Source organism: Neoarius graeffei, chromosome 10, assembly GCF_027579695.1.
Source record: "Neoarius graeffei isolate fNeoGra1 chromosome 10, fNeoGra1.pri, whole genome shotgun sequence".
In the NCBI taxonomy this organism is placed as follows: Eukaryota; Metazoa; Chordata; class Actinopteri; order Siluriformes; family Ariidae; genus Neoarius; species Neoarius graeffei.
Genome location: NC_083578.1, coordinates 37,932,608 through 37,951,180, shown reverse-complemented (window position 1 = coordinate 37,951,180; position 18,573 = coordinate 37,932,608). Strand labels below are relative to the sequence as shown.

General features: G+C 45.1%; 1 protein-coding gene across 1 annotated transcript; it reads right to left on the bottom strand.

Annotated features, from left to right (window-relative positions):
* Positions 1-1,766: 1,766 nt before the first annotated feature.
* ciao1 (cytosolic iron-sulfur assembly component 1) lies at positions 1,767-17,938 on the bottom strand. The gene is made up of 7 exons (XM_060931762.1): positions 17,646-17,938; positions 17,391-17,539; positions 11,813-11,924; positions 6,249-6,337; positions 5,923-6,112; positions 5,711-5,792; positions 1,767-2,599 (listed from the first exon to the last, which is right to left on the bottom strand). The coding sequence occupies exons 1-7, from the start codon at positions 17,782-17,784 to the stop codon at positions 2,365-2,367; spliced, it is 996 nt and encodes a 331-aa protein (XP_060787745.1). The 5' UTR covers positions 17,785-17,938; the 3' UTR covers positions 1,767-2,364.
* Between the last annotated feature and the right edge of the window lie 635 nt (positions 17,939-18,573).

The window sequence follows — 18,573 nt, the reverse complement described above, 5'->3', positions numbered from 1 at the left end:
TTGGTCATTTATTTATTGAGGAAAATGATCCAATATTACATATCTGTGAAGGGTAAAAGTATGTGAACCTTTGCTTTCAGTATCTAGTGTGACACCCCCCCCCGTAGCAATAACTGCAACTAAACATTTCTGGTAACTGTTGATCAGTCCTGCACACCGGCTTGGAGGAATTTTAGCCCGTTCCTCCGTACAGAACAGCTTCAACTCTGGGATGTTGGTGGGTTTCCTCACATGAACTGCTCGCTTCAGGTCCTTCCACAACATTTCAATTGGATTAAGGTCAGGACTTTGACTTGGCCATTCCAAAACATTAACTTTATTCTTCTTTAACCGTTCTTTGGTGGAACGACTTGTGCGCTTAGGGTTGTTGTCTTGCTGCATGACCCACCTTCTCTTGAGATTCAGTTCATGGACAGATGTCCTGACATTTTCCTTTAGAATTCACTGGTATAATTCAGAATTCATTGTTCCATCAATGATGGCAAGCCGTCCTGGCCCAGATGCAGCAAAATAGGCCCAAACCATGATACTACTGCCACCATGTTTCATAGATGGGATAAGGTTCTTATGCTGGAATGCAGTGTTTTCCTTTCTCCAAAAATAATGCTCCTCATTTAAAGTTCTATTTTGGTCTCATCTGTCCACAAAACATTTTTCCAATAGCCTTCTGGCTTGTCCACGTGATCTTTAGCAAACTGCAGACGAGCAGCAATGTTCTTTTTGGAGAGCAGTGGCTTTCTCCTCGCAACCCTGCCATGCACACCATTGTTGTTCAGTGTTCTCCTGATGGTGGACTCATGAACATTAGCCAATGTGAGAGAGGCCTTCAGTTGCTTAGGAGTTACCCTGGAGTCCTTTGTGGCCTCGCCGACTATTACACGCCTTGCTCTTGGAGTGATCTTTGTTGGTTGATCACTCCCGGGGTCTTGAATTTCTTCCATTTGTACACAATCTGTCTAACTGTGGATTGGTGGAGTCCAAACTCTTTAGAGATGGTTTTGTAACCTTTTCCAGCCTGATGAGCATCAACAACGCTTTTTCTGAGGTCCTCAGAAATCTCCTTTGTTCGTGCCATGATACACTTCCACAAACGTGTTGTGAAGATCAGACTTTGATAGATCCCTGTTCTTTAAATAAAACGGTGCCCACTCACACCTGATTTGTCATCCCATTGATTGAAAACACCTGACTCTAATTTCACCTTCAAATTAACTGCTAATCCTCGAGGTTCACATACTTTTGCCACTCACAGATATGTAATATTGGATCATTTTCCTCAATAAATAAATAAATTACCAAGTATAATATTTTTCTCTCATTTAACTGGGTTCTCTTTATCTACTTTTAGGACTTGTGTGAAAATCTGATGTTTTAGGTCATATTTATGCAGAAATATAGAAAATTCTAAAGGGTTCACAAACTTTCAAGCACCACTGTAATAGCCATACTATTCGACTAAGGGATATGTAAAAGAGAGATGTGGAGTTCTGGTTTTGGATGGAAATTCAAACTTGTATAAGTGTTCATGTTATGGTGAGTGGTTATGTATTATTTTGTCAAAATACTGTATAAGAGGAATGATGTTACTCAAGTGCATTTATACAGGACATATCACTCTTAAAGCACAAATTGATAAATCAGTCTGATTAGTTTTTCAGGAGAGGTGTTCTGGAACCTAGAGAGGTTCCGAGACTTGACCATACACTCACCACTCAATCAATCCTCACCCCCCCGCATCATTTAAATTATTTCTGCCTCCAGAAATGTTAAGTTTATACTGCTATTTATTGACAAAGTAAAGCTGAAGCCATTTCCCTGAGCAACAGTTTCACCAATGTTTATCAGCAAACATGTTACCCTCTAATCACAATGTAAATACAAATTTTACACAGAACATTGAATAAAACATTTGTACCTGCTAGATTATTGGTCAAAAGATTTGCAAATGGATGTCTGAGGGTTTTTGCAATGACATAAGAACATAATTACTTGATACTTGTGCCTGCTTTAATACAACTAGCTCAGTTCAATCCTGGAAGTTCTTTATGCAAAAGATGGCTGTTTAAGGAACCCGGTACTGAGGGATAATCTTTAATCTTCAAAAACAAAACAAAAAAACCCTCACTGACCCTCATGTGATAAAAGCATTACACATGAAATGATGTGGGAAGAAAAATGTGACAGTGCTATTGCTGTATCTGCATCACGCTAAAATAAGCCTAAAATGCAGGCACTAAAACAGACGCATTCTAACATTTCAACAATGCAAATCCACAACAAGCAACAATAAGCAATGAACTGCTGTTCAATCGGCACGCTTTGTGAAGCCAGTGCAGTGCTCCCAGAGAACATTCCTTCTCCATGTCAAGCATCTGATTGGTAGCTCCAGATAGCGATTTCCCCATCGTCACTACATGTGGCCAGCAAACCTTTTTCTGTCGGATTCCAGGCCACACAGTTAACATCTTGGCTATGGGCTTTGGGCACATGAGCAGATACATAAAATAGAGGCTGCTCAGGATCAGAGGCTGCTTCTTCCTTAAAAACACGAACTCCATCATCACCACAAGCTGTAGCCAGGGCACCAGTCAGCCGACACCTTAAAACATAAGCACAGTATTGTGTTGAATTTATTCAGTATATAGACTTTTATACGATATGTGAGGCAGAATACATACTACAATGAAATGTATAAAATCGCAGAGCTTTTTTGTGCATGTCCTTTTTTTTGTCTCTGCTGTTTAAAAATATATAATTATTGTGTAAGAGCAGTTTCCTTTCAGAGTGTGGATTCTTCTCATCTGCCCAAATCTCCGTTACTGTAGGTGCTAAAGAAGGCAACTGGACTTGCTTGAACTCCTTGTTCTGTCTGACTAGTAGGGAGTTCCAGGTATTTATCTTCTAATGGACCAAAAGCAAACCTAAGGGGAGTCGTTGAGGTCACATGGGTCGTTGATCTCCTCAGTCATCCTGTAGGTGTTCGGGTCCCTGGAGGCAGTGAGGAATACACAGATCTGTACATTGGGGAAACGAAACAACTGCTTCACAGGCGCATGGCTCAACACAGGAGAGCCGGTTCCTCAGGCCAGGACTCTGGTGTCTGTCTTCATCTCAGTAACAAAGGACACTCGTTTCAAGACTGCAAGGTATGCATTCTAGCCAGAGAAGACCGGTGGTTTGAGGAGTAAAAGCAGCCATCTTCATCAACTTGGAACAATCATCACTGAACAGAGGTCTGAGACACCACTTATCAGCCACCTACAAAGCAGTCCTTGGCACACGTCCCAGAAAACTGAATACACATCCACACCAAGACTCCGCTGACTTTAACGACTCACATGATGTCAGAGAGAGCCACTGACCCACAGATCACCCGAAAGACTCTCTAGGCTGCTAACACCGTTCACACCTGGCCTCCGGGGACCCTAACAACCTACAGGAGAACTGAGACGGCCAATGATCCAGATGACCTCAATGACTCTCCTTCGGTTTGCTTTTGGTCCACTAGAGCAGGGGTTCCCAAAGTGTGGTGCACGCACCCCCGGGGGTGCGCGAGCTGCCACTAGGGGGTGCGCAAGATAAAAAAATGTAATGGCGATTTTTAACTCTTCTTCTACGCCGTAACAGTTCTGCAGTAGTTTGTGGCTTCATTAATTCATTCGCGATGCTCAACTGGTTGAAATCGGCAAAACTAAATGCCGATCGGCAACTAAACAATCGGCAAAGACTGGGAGATGTTGAGAAAGATTTGAGGCTGAGACTGTCTTCAATTACCCCAAACATCGGAGAACTCTGTGCCAAGATGCAGGCCCATCCGTCGCATTAATATTGGTATGTATTTGGCCAAATGGCATTGATCTTGCTAAAAATATATACTGCTACTGAAAATAGGACCTATATAGCCTACTGACCCACCCACCGTCTGTCCGTCTCTCTCTCCCTCTCTCGCTGCAGACTGAGCCGCCAGCGCTGCACTTCACAATCAGATGGATCCTCTTCTTTATCTGTTCCTGATATGCTCCTTAATTGTTGTATCTCTTTAAAATGCATATGTTCATAATTATCATTGCTATTTTTACTGTTATTATATGTTAACTTTTTTGCAAATTAAATTCATTCTCAATTCATTTTCATAACCTTGTAATGACAGGGTTGTGTTGCTAGTGTTTTAAACACGGATGAAAATATATTTTCCCCATATCTGGCTGGTAGACTACATGCCTCGATGTGATCTCCCTTTGTAATGAATTTGTGCATTTACCGTGTTGCAACGTTTTAAAACTGTTACATTTCAATCAAATTCTATCTAATTCAAATACGAGAGCACATAATATGTTAATGTGATTCGATGTTCTCATTCGAGCATGACGTGCTGCCTTTGTAAGAAAGCTTTGGTGGTTTTTTTTTTTCCACTTTTGTGGTTTCCTGCAAGTGTGGCAAACGATGTTTGTTATCATTTAGCACGATTAAAGATGCTTCCCTTATAAGAAAGCGTGCTTTTTTAAAACTGGGGAACTGGGGGTGCGTCAACCTGGTTGGAGTATAGAAGGGGGTGCGCGGCCAAAAAAAGTTTGGGAACCGCTGCACTAGAGGATAAAAAAAAATATGACCTAAAACAACATCAGATTTTCACACAAATTCTAAAAGTAGATAAAGAGAACCCAGTTAAACAAATGAGACAAAAATATTATACTTGGTCATTTATTTATTGAGGAAAAATGATCCAATATTATATATCTGTGAGTGGCAAAAGTATGTGAACCTTTGCTTTCAGTATCTGGTGTGACCCCCTTGTGCAGCAATAACTGCAACTAAACGTTTCCGGTAACTGTTGATCAGTCCTGCACACCGGCTTGGAGGAATTTTAGCCCATTCCTCCATACAAAACAGCTTCAACTCTGGGATGTTGGTGGGTTTCCTCACATGAACTGCTCGCTTCAGGTCCTTCCACAACATTTCGATTGGATTAAGGTCAGGACTTTGACTTGGCCATTCCGAAACATTAATTTTATTCTTCTTTAATCATTCTTTGGTAGAATGACTTGTGTGCTTCGGGTCGTTGTCTTGCTGCATGGCCCACCTTCTCTTGAGATTCAGTTCATGGACAGATGTCCTGCCATTTTCCTTTAGAATTCGCTGGTATAATTCAGAATTCATTGTTCCATCAATGATGGCAAGCCGTCCTGACCGAGATGCAGCAAAACAGGCCCAAACCATGATACTACCACCACCATGTTTCACAGATAAGGTTCTTATGCTGGAACGCAGTGTTTTCCTTTCTCCAAACGTAACGCTTCTCATTTAAACCAAAAAGTTCTATTTTGGTCTCATCCATCCACAAAACATTTTTCCAATAGCCTTCTGGCTTGTCCACGTGATCTTTAGCAAACCACTGCTAAACCATGCACACCACTGCTGTTCAATGTTCTCCTGATGGCAGACTCATGAACATTAGCCAATGTGAGAGAGGCCTTCAGTTGCTTAGAAGTTACCCTGGGGTCCTTTGTGTACAGGACATCTTGTTAGAATAAAAAGTCTGTGATTCCGGTGTTTGTGGGGTCCTTAAAATGGCTGAAGTTTCAGGAAGAGACATGACTTCTAACAACATTTTAACAAACTGACTAAAACCAAGTGCAAGACTGTCGTAGGAACAAAACAGAGTCACAACTCGTGGGCAATCACAATGGTCAAAGTAAATTCTACTACTTACCATGCGACATCGTATACTGTACGGCTGTGAAAGCCAGACAAGGTGCAAATACACTTCCACGAATCATTGACAGATTTATCATCTGTAGAGAGGTCACATGGACATACAGAAATTTCAAGTTTCTTTAAATCTTACTTGGGAAAACACTTCAGAAGCTTTTTATATTCATTAATTTTTGCAAACATTTTCATATCTTTAAAGTTCTCTTTCACCTGCCCCACACTCCTTCCATATTTTTACAGTGCGGTCATCACTACAGGAGGCCAGTCGCTGTCCTTCAGGGTCAAAGGAAAGACTCCACACTGTTGATGCATGTCCCTCTAAGGTTGCTCGACATTCCCAGTCATCATCCTCTTCTTTATAAATACATACTTTGTTGTCGTAACTGGCTGAAGCAAGCAGCTGTTTAAAAAAGGAAAAAAAGCTTTTACATGGATATGCTCGAAAATAGAGGAGTACAGTGTTAGCAGTGATACAGACAAATCTGCAGGGGATAACAGAACTGCAGTAGTATATATTTAAACAACAAAACACACACCTCTTGTGTGGGATGCCAAACTACGTGTTTCACATCCTGCGTGTGAGAATTTACGACACTCACACACTCGTACTCATCCTCCTCATCCACTAGAGAAAGAGAGAGAAAATATAAAACTACAGACTTTACTCGTGTCTCTATATGCACTGGTGAGATAGAAGCAGCCATTACGGTTTCCCAAGAATTTGATGGTGCACACAAACTAAGACTCAAAATAATATTATCCAGACTGCACTGATGCCCTAAAATGGGAAGGGAAAACTTCAAGGCCATGCTGTACCAAAAAACAAAGTGCAGCATTCACTCATTATTATTATTATTATTATTAGAGGTGTAGATGATTAATCGATCCCCGATCTATTTCAATCCACGATTCAAAAATCAATTAAAATTTAACGAATCATGATTCATTAACAATACCAGGATTGTAGTACTCGAGTCTGACTTGTCCCCTACTTTTAAGGGCTTGTGATTTGACTTGGACTTGAGCACTGATGACTCGGACTCATGCATTAACTGCATTTGGACTCGTAAATTGGAGACGAGGACTCGGATGTTTTCTTTATTTTTTGTAACATGCCATAAAATTTTGGCATAACATGGTTATATCTACATTAATTTTTGTACTCATTTCGCACAAGACTATCACACCTGCGCGCCTTGACACGTGCATCAGATAGACTCTCAGACGCTCTCCGGACAGCGCACGCACTGTAAACGACTCGCACCTGCACCGGGATAAAAACACAAACAGCATACCTATATAAAAACCGTGAACACACACTTTGCTAAGTATCGAGTTGCGTTGCTGACACATTACCTTATTTCCTTGTTTGATTTATTGTTTCTCGTCTCTGATTCTGCCTCGTCTATGATAGCCTGTTTGTGCCTCGCTTGACCTATTGCCTGTTTCACTGTTTTACGATTGTGGCTAGTCTGCACTTTAGCGGGCGCAATTCCGCCATATTATTTACATTTACCGAGCCTAGCGGCGTTTGAGCGAATTTAAGGGGGGGCTGGGGGGCGGCAGCCCCCGTATTATCAATACCTAATTTAGGTATTAGGTATTGATTATACCAGTACCTCAAAACAACAATACCTAGAACAATACCTTGTCAAGTCATGTCACTTTTGCACATTTTACAAGTAACACACTTATTCGTTTTGTTTAGCGTGAAATGCTCCCACACTTGAGATGATTTTGGTCGCACCGGTTTCTCCGCTTCTGCCATGTTTCTAAACAACTCCGCTCCGAGCTCAACTCTGCTTGTTTGGCTGGCATCCAGCTTAATGGTGCATTACTGCCACCTTCTGCTCCGGAGTGTGAACTCCGTGCTCAACTCAAACCAGAGACTTTTTTAATAATAGAACGACTTTGTTCAAACGGTCTGTGACTTCGTAATCGCGCGACACGACGAATCGATAATGAAATTCGTTGCCAACACTTTTAATAATCGATTTTTATTGATTCGTTGTTGCAGCCCTGCTCCCAACCATGTCTGACAGAATACTTTACACTCCTTGACAAAGAGAATGCACATTCACCTGTTCATACGTCACATTCAGGAACAATGTTAATGGTGCTAAAACAGCCACTGTCTAATGGTGCAGTTGCAGTATTGGACTCGACTCGCAATTTTCTTTAATGACTTGGACTCGACCCCTCCTAGAACTACCACCTTATTGTTGGTCCTAGGTGACAGACCAGACTAAGAGCAGTTCACATTTATGGAGAATAATCAATCAAGGACCGTGACGTCGCCCAGTATGGCGCAGCCGGGGCCCCACCCTGGAGCCAGGCCCGGGGTTGGGGCTCGCATGCGAGCGCTTGGTGGCTGGGCCTTTGCCCACGGGCCCAGGCTCAGCCCAAAGCGGTGATGTGGACCTGACCTCCTGTGGGTTCACCACCCACAGAGGTAGCCGTAGGGGGCTGGTGCAGTGTGGATTGGGCGACAGTCGAAGGCAGGGGCCTTGATGACCTGATCCCCGAACACAGCGGCTTGCTGTTGGGACATGGAATGTCACTTCGCTGGGGGGGGCGCTTGTGCGGGAGGTTGAGAGGTACCGGCTAGAGATAGTCAGGCTCACCTCCATGCACAACTTGGGCTCCGGAACCCAGCTCCTCGAGAGGGGCTGGACTCTCCACTTCTCTGGAGTCGCCCATGGTGAACGGCGGCGGGCTGGTGTGGGCTTGCTTATAGCTCCCCAGCTCAGCTGCCATGTGTTGGAGTTTACCCCAGTGAACGAGAGGGTCACCTCTCTGCGCCTTAAGATTGGGGAAAGGGCTCTTGCTGTTTGTGCCTACGGGCCGAATAGCAGTATAGAGTATCCGGCCTTCTTGGAGTCCCTGGGTGAGGTACTGAGAGGTGCTCAGACTGGAGACTCCATTGTTCTACTGGGGGACTTCAACGCTCACGTGGGCAATGACAGTGACACCTGGAGGGGCGCGATTGGGAGGAACGGCCTCCCCGATCTGAACCCGAGTGGTGTTTTGTTACTGGACTTCTGTGCTAGTCACGGTTTGTCCATAACAAACACCATGTTCAAGCATAGGGGTGTCCATAAGTGAACGTGGCACCAGGACACCTTAGGTCGGTGGTCGATGATCGACTTTGTTGTCGTTTCATTGGCTCTCCGGCCCTATGTCTTGGACACTCGGGTGAAGAGAGGGGCTGAGCTGCCAACTGATCACCACCTGGTGGTGAGTTGGATCCGCTGGCGGAGGAGGAAGCCAGACAGACCTAGCAGGCCCAAACGTATGGTGAAGGTTGCTGGGAACGTCTGGCAGAGCACGCTGTCGGGGAGGTCTTTAACTCCCACCTCCGGGAGAGCTTCTCCCAGCTTCCGAGGGAGGCGGGGGACATTGAGTCTGAGTGGACCATGTTCTCTGCCTCCATTGTCGACGCGGCTGTTCGGAGCTGTGGCCGCAAGGTCTCCGGTGCCTGTCGTGGCGGCAATCCCCGAATCCGGTGGTGGACACCGTTAGTAAGGGATGCGGTCAAGCTGAAGGAGGAGTCCTATCGGGCCATGTTGGCCTCCGGGACTCCTGAGACAGCTGATGGGTATCGGCAGGCCAGACGTGCCACAGCTCGGGCAGTTGCGGAGGCAAAAACTCAGAACTGGGAGGAGTTCGGTGAGGCCATGGAGGAGGACTATCGGTTGGCCTCAAGAAATTCTGGCAAACCGTCCGGCGCTTCAGGAGGGGGAAGCAGTACTCTGCAAACACTGTTTACAGTGCGGGTGGGGAGCTGTTGACCTCGACTGGGGATATTGTCGGGCGGTGGAAGGAATACTTCAAGGATCTCCTCAATCCCACTGTCACGGCTTCCATTGAGGAAGCGGAGGCTGAGGACTCCGAGGTGGACTTGTCCATTACCCAAGCTGAAGTCACTGAGGTGGTTAGCAAGCTCCTTGGTGGCAAGGCACCGGGGGTGGATGAGATCCGCCCCGAGTATCTCAAGTCTCTGGATGTTGTGGGGCTGCCTTGGCTGACACGCCTCTGCAACATTGCGTGGCGATCGGGGACAGTGCCTCTGGAGTGGCAGACTGGGGTGGTGGTCCCTCTTTTTAAGAAAGGGGACCGGAGAGTGTGCTCCAATTATAGGGGAATCACACTTCTCAGCCTCCCAGGGAAGGTTTACTCCAGGGTACTGGAGAGGAGAATTCGGCCAGTAGTCGAACCTCGGATCCAGGAGGAACAATGCAGTTTTTGTCCTGGTCGCGGAACACTGGACCAGCTCTATACCCTTCATAGGGTGCTCGAGGGTTCATGTGAGTTTGCCCAACCAGTCCACATGTGCTTTGTGGATTTGGAGAAGGTATTCAACCATGTCCCTCGTGGTATTCTGTGGGGGGTGCTTCGGGAGTATGGGGTTCGGGGCTCTTTGCTAAGGGCTGTCCGGTCCCTGTACGAATGGCGCAGGAGTCTGGTTCGCATTGCCGGCAGTAAAGTCAGACGTGTTCCCAGTGCATGTTGGACTCCGGCAGAGCTGCCCTGTCACCGGTTCTGTTCATAATCTTTATGGACAGAATTTCTACGCGCAGCCAGGGACCGGAAAGAATCCTGTTTGGGAACCACAGGATTTCATCTCTGCTTTTCGCAGATGATGTTGTCCTGTTGGCTTCTTCAAACCAGGACCTTCAACATGCACTGGGGCAGTTTGCAGTCGAGTGTGAAGCAGCTGGGATGAGAATCAGCACCTCCAAGTCAGAGGCCATGGTTCTCGACCGGAAAAGGGTGGCTTGCCCTCTCCAGGTTGGTGGAGAAGCCCTGCCTCAAGTGGAGGAGTTTAAGTATCTCAGGATCTTGTTCACGAGTGAGGGAAGGATAGAGCATGAGATTGACAGGTGGACCGGTGCGGCCTCCACAGTGATGCGGTCGCTTTACCGGTCCGTCGTCGTGAAGAAGGAGCTGAGCCAAAAGGCGAAGCTCTCGATTTACTGGTCGATCTACGTTCCGAATCTCACCTATGGTCATGAGCTTTGGGTAATGACTGAAAGAACAAGATCGCGGATACAAGCGGCCGAAATTAGTTTCCTTCGCAGGGTGGCTGGGCTCTCCCTTAGAGATAGGGTGAGAAGCAGTCACTCGGGAGGAGCTTGGAGTAGAGCTGCTGCTCCTCCACATTGAGAGGAATCAGCTGAGGTGGCTCGGGCATCTCTTTCGGATGGCTCCTGGGGAGGTGTTCCAGGCATGTCCCCCCGGGAGGAGGCCCCGGGGAAGACCCAGGACACGCTGGAGGGACCATGTCTCTTGGCTGGCCTGGGAACGCCTCGGTGTTCTTCCCAAGGAGCTGACCGTGGTGTCTGGGGAAAGGGAAATTTGGGCTTCCGTGCTCAGACTGCTGTCTCCGTGACCCGGCCCCGGATAAGCGGAAGAAGACGAGACTTGGACTCGACTCAGACTTGAAGACTGGGGACTTGAGACTAGACTTAGACTCGAGGTTTAGTGACTCGACTACAACACTGAACAATACCTAATTTCATCCTGATAACTCTAGATGCATAACAAATTTCAACAAACAATTTCGATATTAAAAATTCGATTCGGTATCTGGAGCTGTACGTGGGCGCAGCCATGTTTGTGGTTGCTATAGCATCATGTGATCTTGCGAGGTTGCTTTGTGAACAACATGGCAGACGACTCGGAATCCCTGAAGCCACCGGCTTTTAAAAGCCCAGTTTGGTGGCATTTCTTACAATCTCAGTGCCTTATATACGCTCTGGACAATGAATGTTGTGTCTCAATCTTTTAAGGGATTTTAAGGTTTTCAATGGGATTCAGGTCAGGGGACTGAGATGGCCATGGCAGGAACACTAATACTGACAAGTCTGCCCCTTCAGTATGGTATTATTTAAATAAACTGTACTGAAAATATGCAAATAAAGAATGTATATGATCTACCTTGTGATGTCATGCTGTCAGGTGGTATAGGAAAACTATAATGTAAAAACCTTGATCATTTTTTTTTTGCATTTTTACTCTGTTGACTGAAAACCAAACGGGTCATTTTTGGCTGCAATTTGGTCATAGTTTTGTTACATCACAAATTCACAATACGCACCTTCCCATATCCAGACACTTTTGTCTCTGCTGCAGGTGGCGAGCAAATTACCAGATGGGGCCCAGGCGACACACTTCACTTCATTTTCATGTCCCTCTAATGCTGTAAGACACTGGGGGGGAGAAGACATCCGAGACTTTGACTGACAGCTAAGCTGAACATTTTTAAAGAGCTACTGCACAGTTAAACGTGCTTTTTGAGCTGTAAACTGTAAATATGATAGTACTGTGATAAAACATCAATGGATGTGAAGATGGATTTTTGGAGGGTTAGCACCATTTGATTTACACGACATGTCTACCACTTTAAAGGTGAAAATTGTTGTTTTATTGTGACACAAAAACAATAATTAAAATGAAAACAAACAAAAAAACCCCCAGAAATCTGGGGTGTGCATAAGTATTCAGCCCCTTTCATATCTCATCTCATTATCTCTAGCCACTTTATCCTGTTCTACAGGGTCACAGGCAAGCTGGAGCCTATCCCAGCTGACTACGGGCGAAAGGCAGGGTACACCCTGGACAAGTCGACAGGTCATCACAGGGCTGACACATAGACAACCATTCACACTCACATTCACACCTACAGTCAATTTAGAGTCACCAATGAACCTAACCTGCAGTCTTTGGACTGTGGGGGAAACCGGAGCACCCAGAGGAAACCCACGCGGACACAGGGAGAACATGCAAACTCCGCACAGAAAGGCCCTCGCCAGCCACGGGACTCAAACCTGGACCTTCTTGCTGTGAGGCAACAGCGCTAACCACTACACCACCGCGCCGCCCCCTCTTTCATATGAAACCCCTAAATAAGAGCTGCTCCAAACAATTCACTTCATAAGTCACATAATTAGTTGATTAAGATCCACCTGTGTGCAATCAAAGTGTCACATGATCTGTCACATGATGTCTGTATAAAATCAACCTGTTCTGGAAGGACCCTGACTCTGCAACACTACTAAGCAAGCAACATGAAAACCAAGGAGCCTCCAAACAGGTCAGAGTTGTGGAGAAGTATGGATCAGGGTTGGGTTATTTAAAACAAACAAACAAAAAAAAAAACTTTGAATATCCCAGGAAAGAGTATGGCACCACTACAAACCTGACAAGAGAAGGCCACCGACCAAAACTCACAGACCAGGCAAGGAGGGCATTAATCAGAGATGCAACAAAGACACCAAAAATAACACTGAAGGAGCTGCAAAGATTCACAGCAGAGATGGGAGTATCTGTCCATAGGATCACTTTAAGCCATACACTCCACAGAGTGGGGCTTTATGGAAGAGTGGCCAGAAAAAAAAAAAAGCCACTGCTTACAAAAATACACCGAGTTTGCCCAACAGCATGTGGCAGACTCCGCAAACACATGGAAGAAGATTCTCTGGTCAAATGAGAATAAAATTGATCTTTTCGCTCATCATGGGAAATGCCATATGTGGCACAAACCGAACACCCTGAGAACACCATTCCTACATTGAAGCATGGTGGTGGCTGCATGATGCTGTGGGGATATTTTTCATCTGCAGGGACAGGAAAGCTGGTCAGGACTGAAGGAAAGATGGATAGCACTAAATGCAGGGCAATTCTGGAGGAAAACCTGTTTGAGTCAGCCAGAGGTTTGAGACTGGGATGAAGGTTCATGTTCCAGCAGGACAATGACCCTAAACATACTGCTAAAGCTACACTGGAGTGATTTAAAGGGAAACATTTAAATGTTTTGGAACAGCCTAATCAAAGCCCAGACCTTAATCTAATTGAGAATCTGTGGGATAATGAAGATTGCTGTCCACCAACGCAACCCATCTAACTTGAAGGAGTTGGAGCAGTTTTGCCTTGAGGAATGGGCAAAAATCCCAGTAGCTAGATGTGCTAAGCTAATAGAGACATACCCCAAGAGACTTGCAGCTGTAATTGCAGCAAAAGGTGGCTCTATAAAGTATTGACCGGGGGGCGCAATACCGATGCTCATTCCAGATTTCTGTTTTTTTTCCCCCCTTCATCTTAATTATTGTTTGTGTCACAATAAAAATTTTCACCTTTATCGTGGTAGGCATGCTGTGCAAGTCAAATGGTGTTAACCCTCCAAAAATCAATTTTAATGGATTTTTGGAGGATTAACGCCAAGGGAGATGAATACTTTTGCAAGACACTGTATTAGAAGGACAGCACATGACATGTAGGATGGTTTGGAGACAAAGTGAGACAGAGATGAGATTGAGATGGTTTGGACACGTAAAGAGGAGAGATCCAGGGTGTATTGGGAAAAGAATGCTGGAGATGAGGTTGTCAGGGAAAAGGAAAAGAGGAAGACCAAGGATGAGATTTATGGACCTGGTGAAGGAGGACATTATCCACTGTGGATACAGCCGAAAGAAGACCAGAAACACAGGTGTGTGTGCGCGTGTGTGTATATATCAAATAAATTAGCCCTTTGTTTGTATCTTCTTCTTCTACTCGCTGCTCTCGCTTCTCTGCAGGGTTGCTGCAGCAGTCAGTCTTCTCCAATGCCCACAGTCTAATGTGTCTTCTTTCACTGCTCCGATGACCTCCATATCATCTCTGATGTTATCACTCCATCACCTCTTGGGTCTCCCTCTCTTTCCTGGTGGTGCCATATACAACACCTGTTTCCCCACATACTAAGTCTCTTCTCTCGATATGGCCATACCAGCGTAGCCTTGCTATTCTGCATCTGGTCAAAATATTCTCCACTCCCAACACATCTCACACTTTCTCATTCCTCACATGGTCCAATCTTGTCCATCCACATGCCCACCTACACATCATCTCTGCTACTTCAAGTTGTTTTTCTTGTTTTTCTGTTAGGGGTACAGTCTCCATTGCATACATCATGGCTGGTTGTATTACCATGCTGTAGATCTTCCCTTTAACTTTCCCTGGGACTTTCTTGTCACACAGGAGCCCCGTCATTTTCTTCCAGTTCTTCCACCCAGAATCTACCCTCCTCTTCACTTCTTTGTCTGATGTTCCTGTGTTGGTCAGCATACTGCCCAGATACTCAAATTCTTGGGCCTTTGGAACTTGTGTCTTGTAGCCAGATGCTGTCAACTTCTGTCCCATGCAGGCAGAGGTACTCCGTCTTGCTTCTTGATACCTTCATCCGCCAGGATTCCAGCGCTTCCTTCCACTTCTCTAGGTCTTCCTCCAGTTTCTCCTTGTCCACATTGTCCGCAAACATCGTCTGCCACGGTGCTCTTTCCCTCACCCCCTATGTTAAGCAATCCATAATGATGGCAAACAGAAACGGGCTAGGGCGGCACGGTGGTGTAGTGGTTAGCGCTGTCGCCTCACAGCAAGAAGGTCCTGGGTTCGAGCCCCGGGGCCGGCGAGGGCCTTTCTGTGCGGAGTTTGCATGTTCTCCCCGTGTCCGCGTGGGTTTCCTCCGGGTGCTCCGGTTTTCCCCACAGTCCAAAGACATGCAGGTTAGGTTAACTGGTGACTCTAAATTGACCGTAGGTGTGAATGTGAGTGTGAATGGTTGTATGTGTCTGTGTGTCAGCCCTGTGATGACCTGGCGACTTGTCCAGGGTGTACCCCGCCTTTCGCCCGTAGTCAGCTGGGATAGGCTCCAGCTTGCCTGCGACCCTAGACAGGATGAGCGGCTAGAGATAATGGATGGATGGATGGATGGATGGATGTGTACCAGTTTCTGTGACGGACCCATTACTGTTTCGCTATCAGCCAAAAGAAGAAGACCAGAAGCATAGGTGTGTGCGTGTAATAAATTAAGAAGAAAAAAAAAAACTTTGTCACATGCACACTTCAAGCACAGTGAAATTCATCCTCTGCATTTAACTCATCTGAAGCAGTGAACACACGCACACACACCCAGAGCAGTGGGCAGCCATACTAGAGCGCCCGGGGAGCAGTTGGGGGTTAGGTATCTTGCTCAAAGGCACTTCAGTCCAAGGCCGCCCCACGTTAACCTAACTGCATGTCTTTGGACTGTGGGGGAAACCCACGCAGACACAGGGAGAACATGCAAACTCCACACAGAAAGGCCCCCGTCACCTGCTGGGCTCAAACCCAGAACCTTCTTGCTGTGAGGCGACAGTGCTAACCACTACACCACCGTGCCGCCCCAATTACGTGCCTTCTGAACTTAATTGGTTGGCCCAGATCTGATTTATGGGTTTCATAGCAAAGGGGTGATATGCACTCATCTTTTCAATTATTTTAAAAGTATTTTAAATACCTTTTTAAAACAAAGTTGTTTTTTGTTTGTTTAAATCCCATTTAAAAAAAATTTGACCATTTTGTTACGTCCATTACATTAAATCCAATTAAAAATCCATTTTTCATTCCAGGTTATAATGTAACAAAATGCCAAAGGGGGAGGGTTAATACTTTCACAAGGCACTGTACGTACACAGCTCTGGAAAAAAGTTAAGAGACCATTTCAAATTTTTCTTAAATCAGCATCACCATGTATGGTAGCCATTTCTTTCCAGTGTCTGTGTTGGAATTAACACAAACACACCTCATTTTACTTAATGAGGTACTGATTAAGTGATCATCTGAACCAAATCTTATTTAACGAGGAAAAGTACAAAAATCACTGCTGTTATCACCACTATTCTTCAGACCCTCCAGGATTTCGCAATTTGCAACTTCAACCAATCCCCACGAATTCAGGGCGGTGTTGCAATTATATCCAATCGTTGGTGTCATCGACAAACTACCTTCCGCCTTACTTCCATGTATACGTTCAAGAAAAGCAGCATGTGCGAGTCAGTGTTTATGTAGGCTTAAATTCTGTTACTCAAAGTGTGATGTTTACAGTGAAGGACTGTGTGCACTTTACATTATTTTTTTTACTTAATACAAGAAATTAATGGATGCCAACATTTTTGCCAAAATGGTATTTTATTTTTCCATTGTTTAGGCAGCTTCAGCATCATACTGTGAGATTCTGTTCAAATTGTTTTTTTTCTTCTATGAAGCCTGAGCCATTTATTTTATTAGTTTATAATTATTGTTTAATTTAGTCTTCAGGAGAGACTGCCTGCACACAGTACTAGTATTAATAGTTTAACATGAAAGCTGAGGCATTTATATTATATTTTAAGGTAACTTCATGTTGTGCTGTGAGGTTCTATGCACTTTAACTTTTGAACCAACAGGAGCATTTGGATAAGTAAAGCCTATTTTTCTGCATTTTTGTAGTCCTGGTAATCTCTTATATTGGTAAAGTTGTTTATAGGACCATTTCAGTGTCTTTTTTTAAATTAATAGTTTCAGTAATAACTTTTAATATTTAACATCACTCAATTTTAATCACAAAAAGAGAAAATCGCAACAATTTCTCGCAACTTTCACTTCCTCCCGCAATGTAATCGCAACAAAAACCTAAAAAAAACACCGCAACTTTCATCGCAATTTTTTGGAACCCCGCCGCAACATCAGACATTTTAGCCCGCAACAATCACAAAAAAAGGCCCACGGAATCCTGGGGGGACTGATTTCTTTTGCAATAGGACTGTTTGTATCTGACAGCGTATAATTACATACTGCGCACATATAGACGCATATGCGGGAGGTTTTTTTTTTTTTTTCACCTGAAAATCGTCATCCTGTTTTTTCCAGATACACGTGGTGGCATCAAAGCTGGCGGATGCGAGATAATTCCCACAGGGCGACCAGGAGATCTTCCTGACAGTTCGCTGGTGTCCATCTGACAGCACACACTTACACTGCCAACTGTCTCCTGTGCGGCAACAAACCACAGAACATTCATGAAATAAATATGTCACACTTCAGGGAGCAGTGAGTAGGAGCCAGGATGGCATCGTGACTATGTGAATCAGATCTACCTTCTCTGCCCCATATCCGTATCGCTCGGTCTCCTCCGCAGGAAGCCAGCAGCGCGCCCGTCGGGCTCCACGCCACATACCAGCACCGTGAGTCCGGGTGAGCGCTCAGTCTGTGGACGAGCTGCAGTGTGTCCTTCATTTGATCTCTGCGCTACCTTCCTGATTAAAACAAGCGCACGCAAATTAGGAAACTATTTCAGTGACCTGTTAATAATAACAACAAAACTTCACTATTTTCTACTTATAACGGTTGTTTATCAGATACTTCCTGCTCTAATTCCTTCTTCGGTGCTTCCTGGGTCAATACTACGATATAAACTAGCGCCACCTACACAAACTCCTCCAGTACTACATGCTAGATAGAAAAATTCTGACTATAAAGTTGAATTCTGGGCAAAAATATTCTATTTCTATTGCTGTTTAGAATTTCGAGATGTTTCGCTGCTGCACACACCGCGTATCCGATGTGTAAATGTTTTGCCGAGATAAAAAAAAAAAAGCGTCCCGCATTTTACGATTCCGGCGATTGCCGGAACAATAATATCACGTGACCACCATGGGGCGTCTTCACTGAGCTCCAGTGACGTAAAGTACACCCCCGCAGCCCCCGCAAGGCGGGGGGGCCCACCGCTAGGGGGGGCCCGGCGCCCGATGTGATTCAATGCACGAGAAAGTCCGATGTAACAATCCATGTAAATAAACACCACACAACAATGAAGCGCACCCAAGAAAAAAGTGGTGCTCAAAAGCGACAAAGAAAAAAGAAGAATTTATATCCACACTGCCCAAAATTTCATCAGTGTTTGGGAGAGTTAGGCCTAATCCTCCAGCTGTTGTTGTTCATGATCGGCTAACAGGTAGGGCCGTGGGGAAAATGAGCGCAGTTAAAACGACGAGGCAGTGGCGATTAGCCGTGCTAGTCGCCAAG